The 15810-nt window shown below is 43.4% G+C and overlaps 1 protein-coding gene across 3 annotated transcripts in view; it reads right to left on the bottom strand.

Moving 5' to 3' along the window:
• The window catches only part of SH3D19 (SH3 domain containing 19), a 135573-nt gene extending 123104 nt beyond the window's left edge, over positions 1–12469 (bottom strand). For 2 of the 3 annotated variants that reach the window (XM_075860356.1, XM_075860357.1), the window contains exon 1: positions 11896–12468. In XM_075860356.1, coding sequence (XP_075716471.1) covers positions 11896–11989 — 94 coding nt within the window. In that variant the 5' untranslated portion in view covers positions 11990–12468. Of the gene's footprint in view, positions 1–11895 lie in introns of all 3 variants that reach the window. The other variant, XM_075860358.1, reaches the window with a different exon arrangement.
• Between the last annotated feature and the right edge of the window lie 3341 nt (positions 12470–15810).

The raw sequence follows: 15810 nt of genomic DNA, 5'->3' as shown, positions 1-15810 counted from the left end.
CAACCTGTTATTTACGCGTCGTCGTTTGACAGCTGTCAAACGACGACGCGTAAAATGACAGCCTCGACAAAGAAGTGCAGGACACTTCTTTGAAACGTAATTTGAGCCGTTTTTCATTGAATTCAATGAAGAACAGCTCAAGATTACGGGCGTCAATGACGCCTCGCAAAATGCAAGGAGGAGCATTTACGTCTGAAACGACGGAGCTGTTTTCTCCTGAAAACAGTCTGTAATTTCAAACGTAAAAGCCAGTTATCGTGTGCAAATACCCTTGCAGTTTTTGTGGCAGTTTTTTGAGCCAAACACAGGAGCCGATTCAAAAAGAAGAACAATCATCAAGGAAAGACTGAGGGCCACATGCACACAATGCAGATTACGTGGGGATCTATCAAACTGCTGATTTTACCTGCAGGTTTTTAGTGGATTTGTATCAAGATTTGGCGCATTTTTCGACGTGGTTGCGTTTTTAAGATGCCGTTTTTAACCACACCTCGTCCACTACTTGTGACGATACCCTAAGGGTATACACACACATAGAGGATTTGTTGCATATTTTTCAGCAAAAAGATTAGCAGAAAAATTAGTACGTGTAAAGGCTTGTCCACGCATGATTGAATTGCTGCGTATTTTCCGCCCGGAATTTTTTGGCTAAATGTAGATATGGTCCAAGCTAAGTTAAATAAAATAAATGTGCACAAGGCTCTGGACCGGATGGGTTACACCCTAGAGTTCTTAAAGAACTTAGTTAATTTATTTCTGTCCCCTTCACAAGATTCCGAGATTCTCTAGTGACTGGTATAGTGCCAAGGGACCGGCGCAGGGCAAACGTGGTGCCTATTTTCAAAAAGGGCTCTAGGTGTTCCCCGGGTAATAATAGAGACAAGTAAGCTTAAAATCCACTGTGGGAAAAACGTTTGAAGGGCTATTGAGGGACTATATACAGGAGTATGTGACAAAAAAATTAGTATTAGGGTATGTTCACACGGAAGCCTCCGTTACGGCTGAAATTACGGAACTGTTTTCAGGAGAAAAAAGCTCCGGAATTTCAGACATAATGGCATGTGCAGGCGCTTTTCGCTGCGTCCATTACGGACGTAATTGGAGCTGTTTTTCCATGGAGTCAAGGGAAAACGGCTCCAATTACGTCTCAAGAAGTGACAGGCACTTCTTTGACGCGGGCGTCTTTTTTACGCGCCGTCTTTTGACAGCGGCGCGTAAGAAAAATGCCCGTCGGCACAGTACATCATAAAACCCATTCCAATGAATGGGCAGATGTGTGCCGACGCTTTGGAGCTGTATTTTCGGACGTAATTCGGGGCTAAAACGCCCGAATTACGTCTGTAAATAGGGTGTGTGAACCCAGCCTTATAAGTAACCTCGAGCACGGTTTTACTAAGGACAGAAGTTGTTAAACCAACCTGATTTGTTTTTATGAAGAGGTGAGCAGAAGCCTAGACAGAGGGGCCGCTGTGGATAGAGTGTTTTTGGACTTTGCAAAGGCATTCGACACTGTCCCTCATAGACGTCTAATGGGTAAATTAAAAGGATCCTGTCATCAGCATTTTAACTATTAAGCCAGCAATACTTGGTGGAAGTGGGTGAAAAATCATTTCTATATAACCTATATTTATCGTCTAAGTCGGCTTTGTACCTTTAGCATTCCGTTTTGTAGTGTTCCCGCACTGTAAGCTAATGAGCATAAAAGAGTCATATCTTCATTCCTCAAGCCTTTCTGCGTTAACCCCGCCTCCTTACTTTTGATTGACAGCTACTTACCTCCCCAAAACACACACGAAATCCCCCGCTTGTGCATCGATGTCCTGCTCTGGTACATGCACACAACGGGACACCATAGCGGCGCATGTGCAGTAACTAGATATAAGGCCCGGACAAATCAGTGAATGGTGTCGGACCATACATGACTGGCACATGTGCGCCATCTCAGATGAGATTTCGACATTTAGGGTGGGCCAGTTTTTGGTGGTGGGCGGGGATAAGTAGGAGGAAAGAACGAGACTGCCGGATTATTACCACAAAAGGCATGAAATGTTTGCAGACCGTTATTTATGGTCAGAGGAGGAGTTTAGGAGAGGGGACAATGGCAATGAACTTGACAGCAGTGGCTAGCAAGGAGTGAGTAGAGTTCACTAGGTGAAATGTTGGTGACCGGTTCCCTTTAAGGGCATGTTCACACGGCAAACGGCCGCAAAATACGGAGCGGTTTTCAAGGGAAAACAGCCTCTGATTTTCAGCCGTTTTTTATGCATCAAGCATTTTTTACAGCCGTTTTTGGAGCCGTTTTTCTATTGAGACAATGAAAAACGGCTCCAAAAATGGCTCAAGAATTGACATGCACTTCACAAATGGCCGCGTAAAAAAATGCCCTGTGGCAACGAAATGCAGTTTTTCCCATTGAAATCAATGGGCAGTTGTTTGGAGGCGTTCGGCCTCCGTATTTTCAGCCGTTTTTCGGGTTGATTACGGCCCGAAAAACTGCTGAAAATAAGCCGCGTGAACATACCCTAAGTACTATAGGTTTAGAAAGTATAGTTTGTAATTGGATTGAGAATTGTCTCAAGGACCGTATCCAGAGAGTTGTGGTCAATGATTCCTACTCTGAATGGTCCCCGGTTATAAGTGGTGTACCCCAGGGTTCAGTGCTGGGACCACTATTATTCAACTTATTTATTAATGATATAGAGGATGGGATTAATAGCACTATTTCTATTTTTTCAGATGACACCAAGCTATGTAATATAGTTCTGTCTATGGAAGATGTTCGTGAATTGCAGGCAGATTTGGACACATTAAGTTTTTGGGCATCCACTTGGCAAATGAGGTTTAACGTAGATAAATAGTTATGCAGCTGGGTACGAACAATCTGCATGCATCATATGTCTAAGGCCTTATTCACACGGACGTGTCCGTTTTGCACGCACAAAAGGTCCGTGTGGCATTAGGGATGTAACGATACCAGAATTTGGACTTCGATACCGATACTTCGTTTAGTATTGCGATTTTGATACCAATTCGATACTTTGCCAACAGTAATAAAAAAAAAAAAAGTTCTTCCATTTTCTGATGTGAGGCGCGTGGTGTGATGATGAATTTAACCTCCATGTGCCTCACATTAATAGTAATTAACCCCATCATGTTTCTCAGTCATAATGGGTTAATATGTAAGGTACATGATGGGGTTAATCACTATTAAAGTGAGGCACATGGAGGTTAAATTAATCATCACACCTTGTGCCCCACAATAAGTGATAGAAAGCCGTTTTTATTTTTATTTTTTTACAGCGTACACATCATAAATGATGCAAAAAAATTGTTGTGCAGGTTATTACGGCCGCGCCAATACCAAATATGTGAATATTTTATGTATTGAGACTTATTTTAATGTTTACTGTAAAAAAGGCGTATGTGTATTTTTTTTTAAATTTAACATTACTTTATGTTTTTACTTTATTTTTTTAAACATTAATGTACTGGCATATATCTACATACTGATAGAACACAGGCATATATCTATATTACAGTACATTAGCCTGTGTACGGATAGTACACAGGCAATTGTTAGGACATACCTCAGTATGCCCTAACAGGAAATATGGTAGGACAGCCCTGGGCTCCTTCAATGGACCCTGGGCTGTCTGCCCATATATGGTATGTCCCTCAATCGCGTCACAGGAATTCCCTGTGACGCGATCCAAGGGGCATCGCCCCTTCTCATTTTCCCCTGAATGCTGTAGTCCGCTGTGATCGCAGCATTCAGGGGAATAGCAGCAGAGATGAGAGTTTTCTCTGATCTCCGCCAGCGGGGCTGCGGCTGTGTAATACAGCCATTGCCCCGCTCCTGACAGGAAGTGCGTGCGCGGTCAGCATGAGGTGATGCGGCCGGCGCTGCACTAATGAGTGGCGGTTCAGGCACTGAAGACAGAACATGGGGGTGTTTTGCAGTGCGCCCGCCATGTTCTGTTTTCAGTGCCGCCGCTCATTAGTGCAGCGCCGGCCACATCGCATCATCCTGACCCCGCGCTGCGCGCTTGTCAGGACTCCGGAGCGGGGCAATGACTGTATTACACAGCCGCGCTCTCATACATTCCTGTGTTACAAGACTGGGCTGTGCGGCTGCACAGCTCAGTATCGAAATACATGAAATAACGGTATCGAACCGTTTGGGGATGCAGAGTATCGAAACAGTATCGAAGTTTCGATGCATCATGCATCCCTATGTGGCATCAGCATATGATGCGTGGCTGCGACACTTTTTATGTTTACAAACAGAAAAGCACGAGGTGCTTTTCTGTTTTCATTCATTCTTTTTACTACTGTTGCGCGAATCACGCGCGGCACCCGGAAGTGCTTCCGTGTGCCGAGCGTGATTTGCACGCACCCATTGACTTCAATGGGTGCGTGCTGCGTGAAACACGGGCAAGTATAGGACATGTGAGTTTTACACAGCGGACACACGCTGCGTGAAATTCACTGACAGTCGGAACGGCCCCATTCACTTACATAGGTCCGTGCGACGCGCGTGAATATCACGCGCGTAGAACGGACGTATAACACTTTCGTGTGAATAAGGCCTTAGAGGGAGCTACACTGGGGGAGTCACTTGTTGAGAAGGATCTGGGTGTACTTGTAGATCATAAACTAAATAACAGCATGCAGTGTCAATCAGCTGCTTCAAAGGCCAGCAAGATATTGTCGTGTATTAAAAGAGGCATGGACTCGCGGGACAGGGATGTAATATTACCACTTTACAAAGCAATAGTGAGGCCTCATCTAGAATATGCAGTTCAGTTCTGGGCTCCAGTTCATAGAAAAGATGCACTGGAGTTGGAAAAAATACTAAGAAAAGCAACTAAACGAATAAGGGGCATGGAGAATCTAAGTTAAGAGGAAAGATTAAAATAATTAAACCTATTTAGCTTTGAAAAGGGACGACTAAGGGGGGACATAATTAATTTATAGAAATATTTAAATGGCCCATACAAGAAATATAATGAAAACCTGTTCCATATAAACCCCCTCAAAAGACACGAGGGAACTCCCTCCGTCTAGAGAAAAAAAAGCCTTCTTTAGGCCCCATGCACACGACCGTAAAACCGCGGACCATACTATTGTGTGTTGGGGATTCTATGGTGCACTATACTGTGGGGTGGCACTATGGGAGCAGGATATTGTGTGGGCTGAACCGGGTGTGTATGGGCAAGGTCAGAGGCGTGGCTTAAAAAGGAAAAAAAAGGCACGCTACGTACACCACATCAGTTGTCACTCTTGGCGATAATGTAAAAGTTAGGAGGTATGCTCTTGGTGTATACATCAAATGTATCCAGAGGGCTGCATTCACCCAACAGAGGCCAAAAGAGTGTCGGTTGTCGGGCTGGTATAACTTTTTTTCTCGCTACTATGCTTTTCTGAACAGAGGCATCCCCAAAAAAAGGGTGAAATATGTCGCTGAATGCCTATTCAGTGGCATATGTGCGAGATATATGTTGGGCAATACTCCAAACATGTACATCTACTGGAAGGGTTAGACATGATGTGAACAGAGCCAAATTGATCCTTGGTAAATTATTAGCACATAGCCAAGTTAAAAAATACCAGGCGACCTTGTAGACAGCTCAAGATAAAACTCAAGAGTTCACCGTTGTGTAAATAAACCATGTAGCTGGTTAGGGAACTTCTGTATAGCATATTTTTTTAAAAAACATAAAAATCTGCAAAAGATTAAAAAAAAAAAAAAAAAAGAAGAAACCAGCAATGCTAACATCTGCATAATCATTGGCACCGTTCATTTTTCACCCGTAATGCTATATAAAATATTTTTCAAGTGGAAAGGAAATAGGATTTAAAATGCAGGCTTCCCTCTGGATGCAGTTTTTTGTGTCAAAACCAGGAGTGGTTTCAAAAAGAAGGTAAAAGTATAAAAGATGAGACATATTTCTGCTCTTTTTTTGTATCGACTTCTGAGATTAGCTAAAAAAAAAAGCTGCATCAAGAACTGCATGTATGATTCCTACCTAATAAATACCAGGATTCTTGATGTGTAAAGGGGTTTTTTAAAAAAAATAAAAAAACAGGCAAGGAGCAGGAATACTGTTAAAATAACCAATACTCACCTAATAAATCCCCCACTGCTTCAGTGCCGCAGCTCCGGTGGTCCCCGACGAATCTTTGTTTCCTTAGCTGAAGCGCTGATGTCCCCGTATACCTACGTGACCACTGGAGCCAATCACTAGCTTCAGAGTTGAATGGCAAAACGCGTCAAACTTATTAGAGGGGAGCAGCTTTTAAAAAATGTGGGGGAAATTCACGGCAACTATGTCCTTTACTAAGACTAGTATAATATATGCCTGTCTTAGTAAATGTGGGCCAACCTATTCCTCTCATGCCAGTGTGGCAACTGGTGCTTCTAATAACAGGAATGTGAAATCTTGTTCCCAAATATATTCTATAGTTTTTATCGTTACCTACAGAGCGGTAATATCTTGATTTTAAATAACTATCACTACTAGATTGAACACGATGCCTTGCCTTGGTACTCTGCAAAGGTACAAAAGATTTTACGGCCGTGGACAGAAGATTGTAGCCCGCAATATACTTGCTACTAGGATCAAAAGAAAACCACATTTAGTATCAGGAGTTTCTTTTTTTTTTTCATTTCCTAGCAGGAAGTAAGTTTATAAATCACGTACAAGCGAAAAGTACAGTTCAAAAGAAAAAAATACCAAAGACTAGGTTGAGGCAGTTTTACGTGAGGTACCCTTTAAAGGGAACCTGTCACGTCAAAAATGCTGCCATATCTATAGGCAGCATGTTAAAGAACTGGAGAAGCTGAACAGATTGATTTATAGTTTTGTGGGAAAAGGTTAAGGATAACCTGTAATTTATTGATTTATATTCCTGCACACTGTGGGCTAAAGAGTCTAGTGGGCGGTCTCCCTCAGTGATTGGCAGCTGTTTCTATATGCACACTAACGCAGAAAAGACTGTCAATCAATGCTACAATCGCTCGTCCCTATACATCTTTATCGCTCGTCCCTATACATCTTTATCACGTCGGCAGCGCATCTCCCTGACTCGCCGTGACAGGCGTTTATCCCAGCATCGTGGGAACAGATGCACTTAACTTTCTTTGCCACTGCATAGGATTTATCTTTTTTCTTGCTCCAAAGCCTCTGACCATAGAGGCTAATTGGCCTAAACTCCCCTGAAGAATCTTGGCCACAAGGAAACGCGTCGGGAGAACAGCATTATCTGCCTGGACACATATAAAAGGAAAAAAGGAGGTTTCCCAGTCCCCAGCTACAGGATCAAGATGGACTTGGACACACTATAGAATGGGTAGGGGGGTGGATTACCCCAAAATATACCTTTGAAAAAACCTCCTCCTTTATGCAGTAATTTTTGGAGCTTTGCATTTATTCTGCACAAAACGTACAGAATGTCAGTTGCATTTACTCTGCACAAAACGTACAGAATGTCAGTTTTTCTCTCACAAAAGAGAGCACATTTTTAGCCTTGAAATTTGTTCTGTGTGTATGTTTTGCACATTATTTTAAACAATATGAAGTAAAAGTTATATTTTATAAAGCTCTATCATTATTCCAGTGATTCTTTACTAATTCTAAATAGAGTATTTATGCTATAAAAAACCTTTGGTGGAAGGAATAAAAATACCACCTGACATCTATATCTATAGGCAGCATGTTAAAGAACTGGAGAAGCTGAACAGATTGATTTATAGTTTTGTGGGAAAAGGTTAAGGATAACCTGTAATTTATTGATTTATATTCCTGAACACTGTGGGCTAAAGAGTCTAGTGGGCGGTCTCCCTCAGTGATTGGCAGCTGTTTCTATATGCACACTAACGCAGAAAAGACTGTCAATCAATGCTACAATCGCTCGTCCCTATACATCTTTATCACGTCGGCAGCGCATCTCCCTGATTATACAGGGAGATGTGAGTGCTGCCGACAACGATGATTTTTAATTTTGCATAAAAGAGCAGATCAGCCGATAAACGAGCAGGGCAACGATCGGGATGAGCGTTCATATGAGCGCTCGTTTGTCCGATCATTGGCCCGTGTAATAGGTGCTCTGCTGAACCATGGAACAAACTAAGGCCGGATTCACACGAGCGTGTCCGTTTTGCTCGCGCAAAAGGTCCGTGTGGCATCAGCATATGGTGTGTGGCTGCGTGATTTCCGCGCAGCCAGCATCATGATGACACTCTGGTTTTATGTTTACATTCATTGTTTTTACGTGTTTCCGTGTGCCGAGCGTGATTTGCATGCACCCATTCACTTCAATGGGTGCGTGCAGCGCGAAACACGGGCAAATATAGGAAATGTCGTGCGTTTCACGCAGCGCACATACGCGATGTGAAATTCACTGACAGTCTGAACGGCCCCATTCAGTAACATAGGTCCGGGCGACGCGCATGAATATCACGTGCGTAGCACAGACGTATTATACGTTCGTGTGACTAAGGCCTAAAGCTCTGTTAATACGGACGTCATAGCTTCGATTTATACCTGCCGGATACGTCGTACAACAGATCCGAGCGGTGACTGCCGTAGTTTTGATGGAAGGAATAGCAAGACATGCTAAGTGATAACAAACCTCAACAAAGCCTATTCTTGCATTATTTGTGGTGTAAAAATCGAAATATTTATTTATACTGATTTAGTGAATTAGAAAACAGAGAGACAGCTGAATGGAGCTGCAGATTTAGGTAATACTGTATGTTGAAAGTCTATAGTAATCAATAGCGTAGTCGACTACGCTATTGATTCCGTCAAACGATGGAACCCCTGAACAACTGAGACAAACGGAAACCATTGGCACCAGATCCGTCACCATTAGCGCAGATGTAAACAAAGCCTTAGTTCTATTCCACAAAGTTTACATTGCTTTTTGATGGTCACAATAGTGTAGCATGCATTTTGTCAGGTTAAAAAAAAAATAAAAAATAAAATCGGATAGAAAACCTGAAGGATCAGAGTCAAAAGGAGTATGATAATAACTGATCGTGACAAATCCATCATATCCGTCATGTAGCTTGTAAAAAACTATAACATGACCCCAGTGTGAACTAAGTTCGTTTTTGGAAACAGTGGCATTTTGTTGGGTTTTACTCTATACACTTCACAATATAACTTCGAAGATGCCTAGAAAAGCGTAGAAAATGACAAATTTTTAAAAAAAACTAAAATGTATGTCAAAAAAAAAATTCTATTAAAAAACACTTTTAAACTGTAGGCCTTTTTTTAAACATACGTTCTAAAATAAAGAATGTCCACATGCAGAATTTCCATTCTGGTTTTCCATGCAGAAATTCTGCAGCATATTACAGTAGCAGCAAGGAGGATAAGATGTGAACATATCTCATCAGCATGCTGCAGAAAACACATGCGTAAATTGTCTGGGACCCCCACTGAACCTCCTGTGAGGAGGTGCTTGAATGGAGCAACGGTAGAGGATGCCCCCACCCCTATATTCAAGGTCTATGGGACTGATAGAAACAGCCAAGCATTGTACTCGGCTGTTTCCATCATTCCCATAGACTTTAAAAGGAGCAGGAGTAAGCATGCTCGAATGCAGCTTGAATCAATGTCCTCCTCACTGCGGTGGAGCACTAACAAGGGTTCGTGACCCCCGTTCTCACAATTGGTGGGGGTTCCAGCAGTGGGGCCCCCAGCGATCAGACAGTTAACACCTATCCTGGAACACCTCTTTTAGGTAGATTCACACATAACAAAACACTGCAGAATTTCTGTCTGGATTTTCTGTGTGGAAATTCCGCAGCATTTTTGCAGGAGAATTTGACATGCTGCAGATTGAGAATCAGATCAATTTCCGCACGTGTCTTCTGCATCAAGTGGATGAGATTTGTAGAAACGCGGTTCAGCCATCAGGACAATATTGAATGGAGCAGCGGTTGAGCATGCGCGCTGCCACTCCAATCAAATTCAATGGGAATGTTGTAAACAGCTGAGTACAGCACTCGGCTGCTTCGGTCAGTCCCACAAAGATTGAATGGAGTAGCGGCCGCATGATCGACCACCGCTATATTTAAGCTCATCCTCAATGTGGGCGGAGAAGTGAAAAGAAACGGGGAGTTAGGTACCCCATTCTCCCAAACGGTAGGGGTCCCAGCGATCGGACAATTATCACCTATCCTGTGGATAGGTGATAGTTGTCGATTCTGGTAGAACCCCTTTAAGGGTATATTCACTCGTGGCAGATATGTTGCAATCATTTTGTCTGGTGGGCAATAGCGCGACGCTGCACCAGTGTAGGTGCCCTTTCTGTGACATGTAAATGAGCAACAACAGCTCAGTCTGGAAGTGGTGACCACACAGGTTTACAGAATGGGGGCCACTGATTGAGAAGTACTGAATAACACAAAAAAAAAAAAAAAAAAGTTACCATTCCTTAATTGCAACACCGACTACAGAGTCCCAAATTGTCTCTGGAAGCAACAAGAGAAGTTTATCCAGAGCTTCATGAATTGGGTTGTCATGGCAAGCAGCCACCGCAAACCTGACATATTCTGATTCTTTCCTCAGTGTGGCCTTACACGCAATCATTTACTTGCTTTGCCCAATTTCGACTGACTCTATTATTGTGTGTGACAACATAGGAATGAATGGCCTCATATGTCAAACTCTTATGAACATTATAAAGGAATCATTTGCATGTCATCAAAAAATCTGGCGGATGGTTTCACTTTACATATGTGATGTGACAACTGCTCTTTAAAAGGGGTACTCTGGTTTCAGCAAATACCACAGTGGATAAAAATGGGGGTCATGTGACGAACACCCAGGTATAGGACTTAGTGCTCTTGTACACGACCGTCTGTGCTGCCCGAGCACCATCTTATCCATGGACAGATAGGACATGTTCTATCTTTCCACGGATCGGAGAGTCGTGTCCATTTTCACTGCCACGATTCACCCACTGAAGTGAATGGGTCCGTCAAAACTATTGAGTGCCACTCGGATGCCAGGAAAAACGGCCTGAGTGGCACAAGAGCCCTTATTACAAGATACAGCTCTGATAACTGTATTGTACTGTAACCAACTGAGCACCTGTGTGTCCATCACATGATGAAGACCGTTTTATCCACAGGAATAAAAAAAATGAAAGGTTCCAATTGCATGACAACAAACAGAGATCTTGAAAATCATGAAGAATTAATACATAAAGTATATTGAGAAATTGGATAACTTTTCATTATACAAAGAATAACATTTATTTGCTGAAACGGTAATACCCCTTTAACACTAGTTTTCATCAATTTCTCTCAGAGTATATTGGAGTGGATGTACCGCAGATACCCCACGTATGGGACCACTACATATAGGAGAACTTCATATTTAGGGTATAACTTCTTTTAAGGGGAATTGCACACATTTATTTAACCCAGTACAAAAGAGATGATGTAGTACAAAAGCTGTGGAAGAGCATAATAATATTTGGAGCCATTCGGTGTATACTGTATTCTGTAAACTTTTCCTATCCATTTGCTGCAGTCCATAAGACATAAGGCTGTTGTCTTAGAAGGCCTCAGCCTCCTCCAGGCCAGTTTTCTGAGGAGACTGGTCACTTAGTTCCTCTGCCTGATGATATTCTCAATGTGAATATTCAATCTATAGCTATGACACTGGCAAATGGCTGCAGCATGACATAAGCTTATGTCACCATATGTTCCAGCCCATTCATCACTATTCCCATTAAGAATATAATACTCCTAGTGCCTGCCAGGAGGATAATCAGCGCAGGTCCCTGAGGACTAGGCTGCACTGGCATGTCTGCCGCTGTATACAATACATACATAAGCTGGCATACATCATGTAGGGCACTGCCCATGGTTACCTGCAGCCTGGTTCAGGTTGGACCTCCTGTGTCTCCTGTTGCCAGCACTATCCCTCAGCTCCTCCTCCTCTTCCTCCAGCCAGGCTTCAGCCATCAGCAGACAGCACAGGGTAAACACATTGGAGACTCAGAAAATCACATTCCTTCTCCTCAGAGCTGTAGAGAAGCCCAGATGAGGCCGAGCTGCTATCAGTGTGTGTGGCCGATTCCTACACAATGCTCAGCAGCATGCCCGGTACCGTGTCCATCCATTCAAAAGACACAAAGATGCCAGTGTCAGCCCTGGATGCCCGTGCACCTGATCGATCCCACGATGACACACGCAGGCCAGCCTCTGCACACAAACTTTGCCCTGTGTGAACATACATACATGCAGCAGCCTGAGAGCCTGCCCCTATGCCAGCTCTCCCACAGGGGCACTCCTCGGCGGCGGTGCAGGGGGAACTTCCACACAGATGCTGTCTTCCCTGCCTTCCCTCCTTCCCTGCACTTTCTAAATATTCCGGTGTCAACAGGAAATTGTTCTCTCGGTCTCCCTGTGATAGTAAAACAAAAGGCAGAGGGGGAGGGAGGGAGGAGGTACCTGCGGCAGGCATACTGAGAGGAGCAATGACAGCTCCAGCCTGGTAATAGCAATGCCAACTGGATGTATTGAAAGGAGATTCCCAAAAATCTCACCCCTACAGTTTGTATCTTCACACAGTAACTGCTAAGATGCCGCCTCATATTGTACAGACAGAATGAAAGGGCAACACTATGTAGAGGTTGTCAATGTATAGAGAAGGCCGCACATTAAAGCCTTGGAATATAGATTGTCATATGAGATATTAAAGATGGAATAAAAAAACCGAATCACAATATACAAAACTGATATGGAATGACCAATGCTTTACCGAGACACTAGGGTATGTGCACACACAAAATAAAAAAAAACTTCTCAAAATACGGAGCTGTTTTCAAGGGAAAACAGCTCCTGATTTTTAGACGTTTTTCAATCAAAGTCGCGTTTTTCGTGCCGTTTTTAGAGCAGTTTTTCTATAGAGTCTATGAAAAATGGCTCCAAAAACGGCTGAAGAAGTGACATGCACTTTTTTGTGGCCATTTTGTTACGTGACCGTTTTGTCGGAACAAAATGCAGTTTTTCCCATTGAAATCAATGGGCAGATGTATGGAGGTGGTCTGCTTCCGATTTTTCAGACGATTTTTGGGATATTTACGGCCCGAAAAACTGCTGAAAGTACTTCGTGGGAACATACCCTATAGAGTGGCCAAAAATATTAGTACCATACAAAGCCTAAACATTACCACTATACACAGTATAGTGCCACACAGCCCCCCCCTTGTATATAGTGCCACACAGCCCCCCAAGGAGTACAACGCAATGGCGCATGTGAGAAAGTTGTATCAGCCACAGGGATGTTAATCAAACATGGAAAGGTGGGTTTGAGGCAGGACTATGTGACTCTTCAGGATAGAGGCACCGCCTAAATGACCCTTTAATGAGTAATTAGCATATAGTGTGCACCAGTTTAAAAGTTGATTTTATAGATTTTGCTGCATACATTTGGAAATATTGTCAGGTCATGTATTACCGCATGGTGGCGGTTCAAGGGGTTAAAAGTACCAGACAGGTTCCCATTAAATATATAATGAATTGAAAACAATTCCATCTGCCCTGCAATATTGTTATTATAAATATATCCTATATAATTACAGCTCCAGAACCAAGCTCATACATATATACAGTATCAGAACAAAGCTCAGTACATATATACAGCACCAGAACTAAGCTCATTACATAAATACAGCGCAAGAACAAAGCTCCGACATATATATATATATACAGTACCACAACCAAGCTCAGCTAATAAATACAGCACCAGAACCAAGCTCAGTCCATATATACATCCCCAGAACCAAGCTCAGTACATATATACAGGACTAGAACAAAGATCAGTACATAAATACAGCACCAGAACCAAGCTCAGTACATATATACAGGACTAGAACAAAGATCAGTACATATATACAGCACCAGAACTAAGCTCATTACATAAATACAGTGCCAGAACAAAGCTCTGACATATATACAGTACCACAACCAAGCTCAGCACATAAATACAGTACCAGAACCAAGCTCAGCACATAAATACAGCACCAGAACCAAGCTCAGTACATATATACAGCACCAGAACCAAGCTCAGTACATATATACAGGACTATAACAAAGCTCAGTACATATATACATCCCCAGAACCAAGCTCAGTACATATATACAGGACTAGTACAAAGATCAGTACATAAATACAGCACCAGAATAAAGCTCATTACATAAATACAGCACCAGAACAAAGCTCAATACTTTAATATAGCCCCAGGACAAAGCTCAGTACATATATACAGTACCAGAATTAAGCTGAATATATATATACAGCTCCAGAACAAAGCTCCGTACTTATATACAGCATCAGAACCAAGATCAGTACATATATACAGCTCCAGAACCAAGCTCAGTACATATATACAACACCAGAACAAATACGCTCAATTTAGTGCAACCCCTGCCGTATAGGTCTGTACGTCGAAAAAAACCTACAGCACCCAGCATGGCCTGAACAATGGTAAGAATATGCTGGGATGTGCTGTTTCACAAAAAAAAATCATACCACACATCATCTCACTGCAGATCATACAGTGATTATAGTACTGATTAGAGGCAGGATAAATATTTACATTAAGTGACTCACCGGTGACATCTCAGATTCTAGTTCTTTTCCTCTTTGCTTCTCCCTCCGGTACAGACCTCTATAATGGATTTCTCCCGGCCACGACCCATTTCTCAGCTTCTCACTTTTAAAACATTCCTGCAACTATAAACGAAGATAACATTTTCAACACCTCTAAATATAATAGCGCCATACACTGCACCTCTAACTACAACAGCACCATACACTGTGTCCCTGATTATAATAGTACCATATACTGTGTCCCACACTCACACACCGTGCCCCATGTAGATAGTGCCCCATAGCCCCCTGTAGATAGTTGTAGCGTCCATGGCCACGGGCCATCGGGTTTACTCACCTCCCGACGCCCGCAGCCATGGATCAGTGAGCGCTGGCCCCCATCTCCTTCCTAGGAGACGCCAGCGCTCAATTCCGTTCAGGTCCGCTGTGTCCCGTAGGGTGCGTGCGCGAGCTCGTGCCCGATCTTAAAGGGCCAGCGCGCGCACATGAAAACAATCATCATCATAACTCACATGATTTCCTGGACTATAAGAAGGTACCTGCCCTTCTGATCCTTGCCTGAGCATTGTTAGTGTTTCCCACGTCTGTCTTGCAAATGGTCCCTTAGTGTTTCCCGTTCCAGTTGTTACCCGTGCCCTGTTACCTGTTCCTGTATCCCGTGCTGTGTTCTAGTTTCTGTGCCTACTAGTGTTGGAGTCATGTCTACTGCACCTGCTGTCGTTTGCCACGTCCTGTGTCATCCGCCACGTCCTGTGTCATCCGCCGCGTCCTGTGTCATCTGTCACGTCCAGTGTCATCTTCCACATCCAGTGTGATTCGCCATGTCTGGCGCAACCTGTGGCACCTGCTGCATCCGCCACATCTGGCGTAACCTGCTGCACCCACCTCCATCTGTGCCAGAGCTGCGGCCACTGTCTGGACTATCCAGGTACCCTAGTGCGGGACTTTGTATTACTGGGGTGCTCTGTTGTTTCGCCAGCTGACTCCCCGCTACGGCGGTGCGGCCTAGTGGGTCCACATACCCACAAACCGTGACAATAGTGACCCCCATAGAGTCTCTGTAGATAGTGCCCCACATACAGCCCTCTGTAGATAGTGCCCACATATGGACTCCAGAGCTGCAAGGCAATAGTGCTAACCACTGAGCCACCGTGCTGCCCTACATATA

This window comes from Rhinoderma darwinii, chromosome 1 (genome assembly GCF_050947455.1).
Source record: "Rhinoderma darwinii isolate aRhiDar2 chromosome 1, aRhiDar2.hap1, whole genome shotgun sequence".
NCBI classification, from domain to species: domain Eukaryota; kingdom Metazoa; phylum Chordata; class Amphibia; order Anura; family Rhinodermatidae; genus Rhinoderma; species Rhinoderma darwinii.
This window is presented reverse-complemented; position numbering and strand designations above follow the sequence as displayed.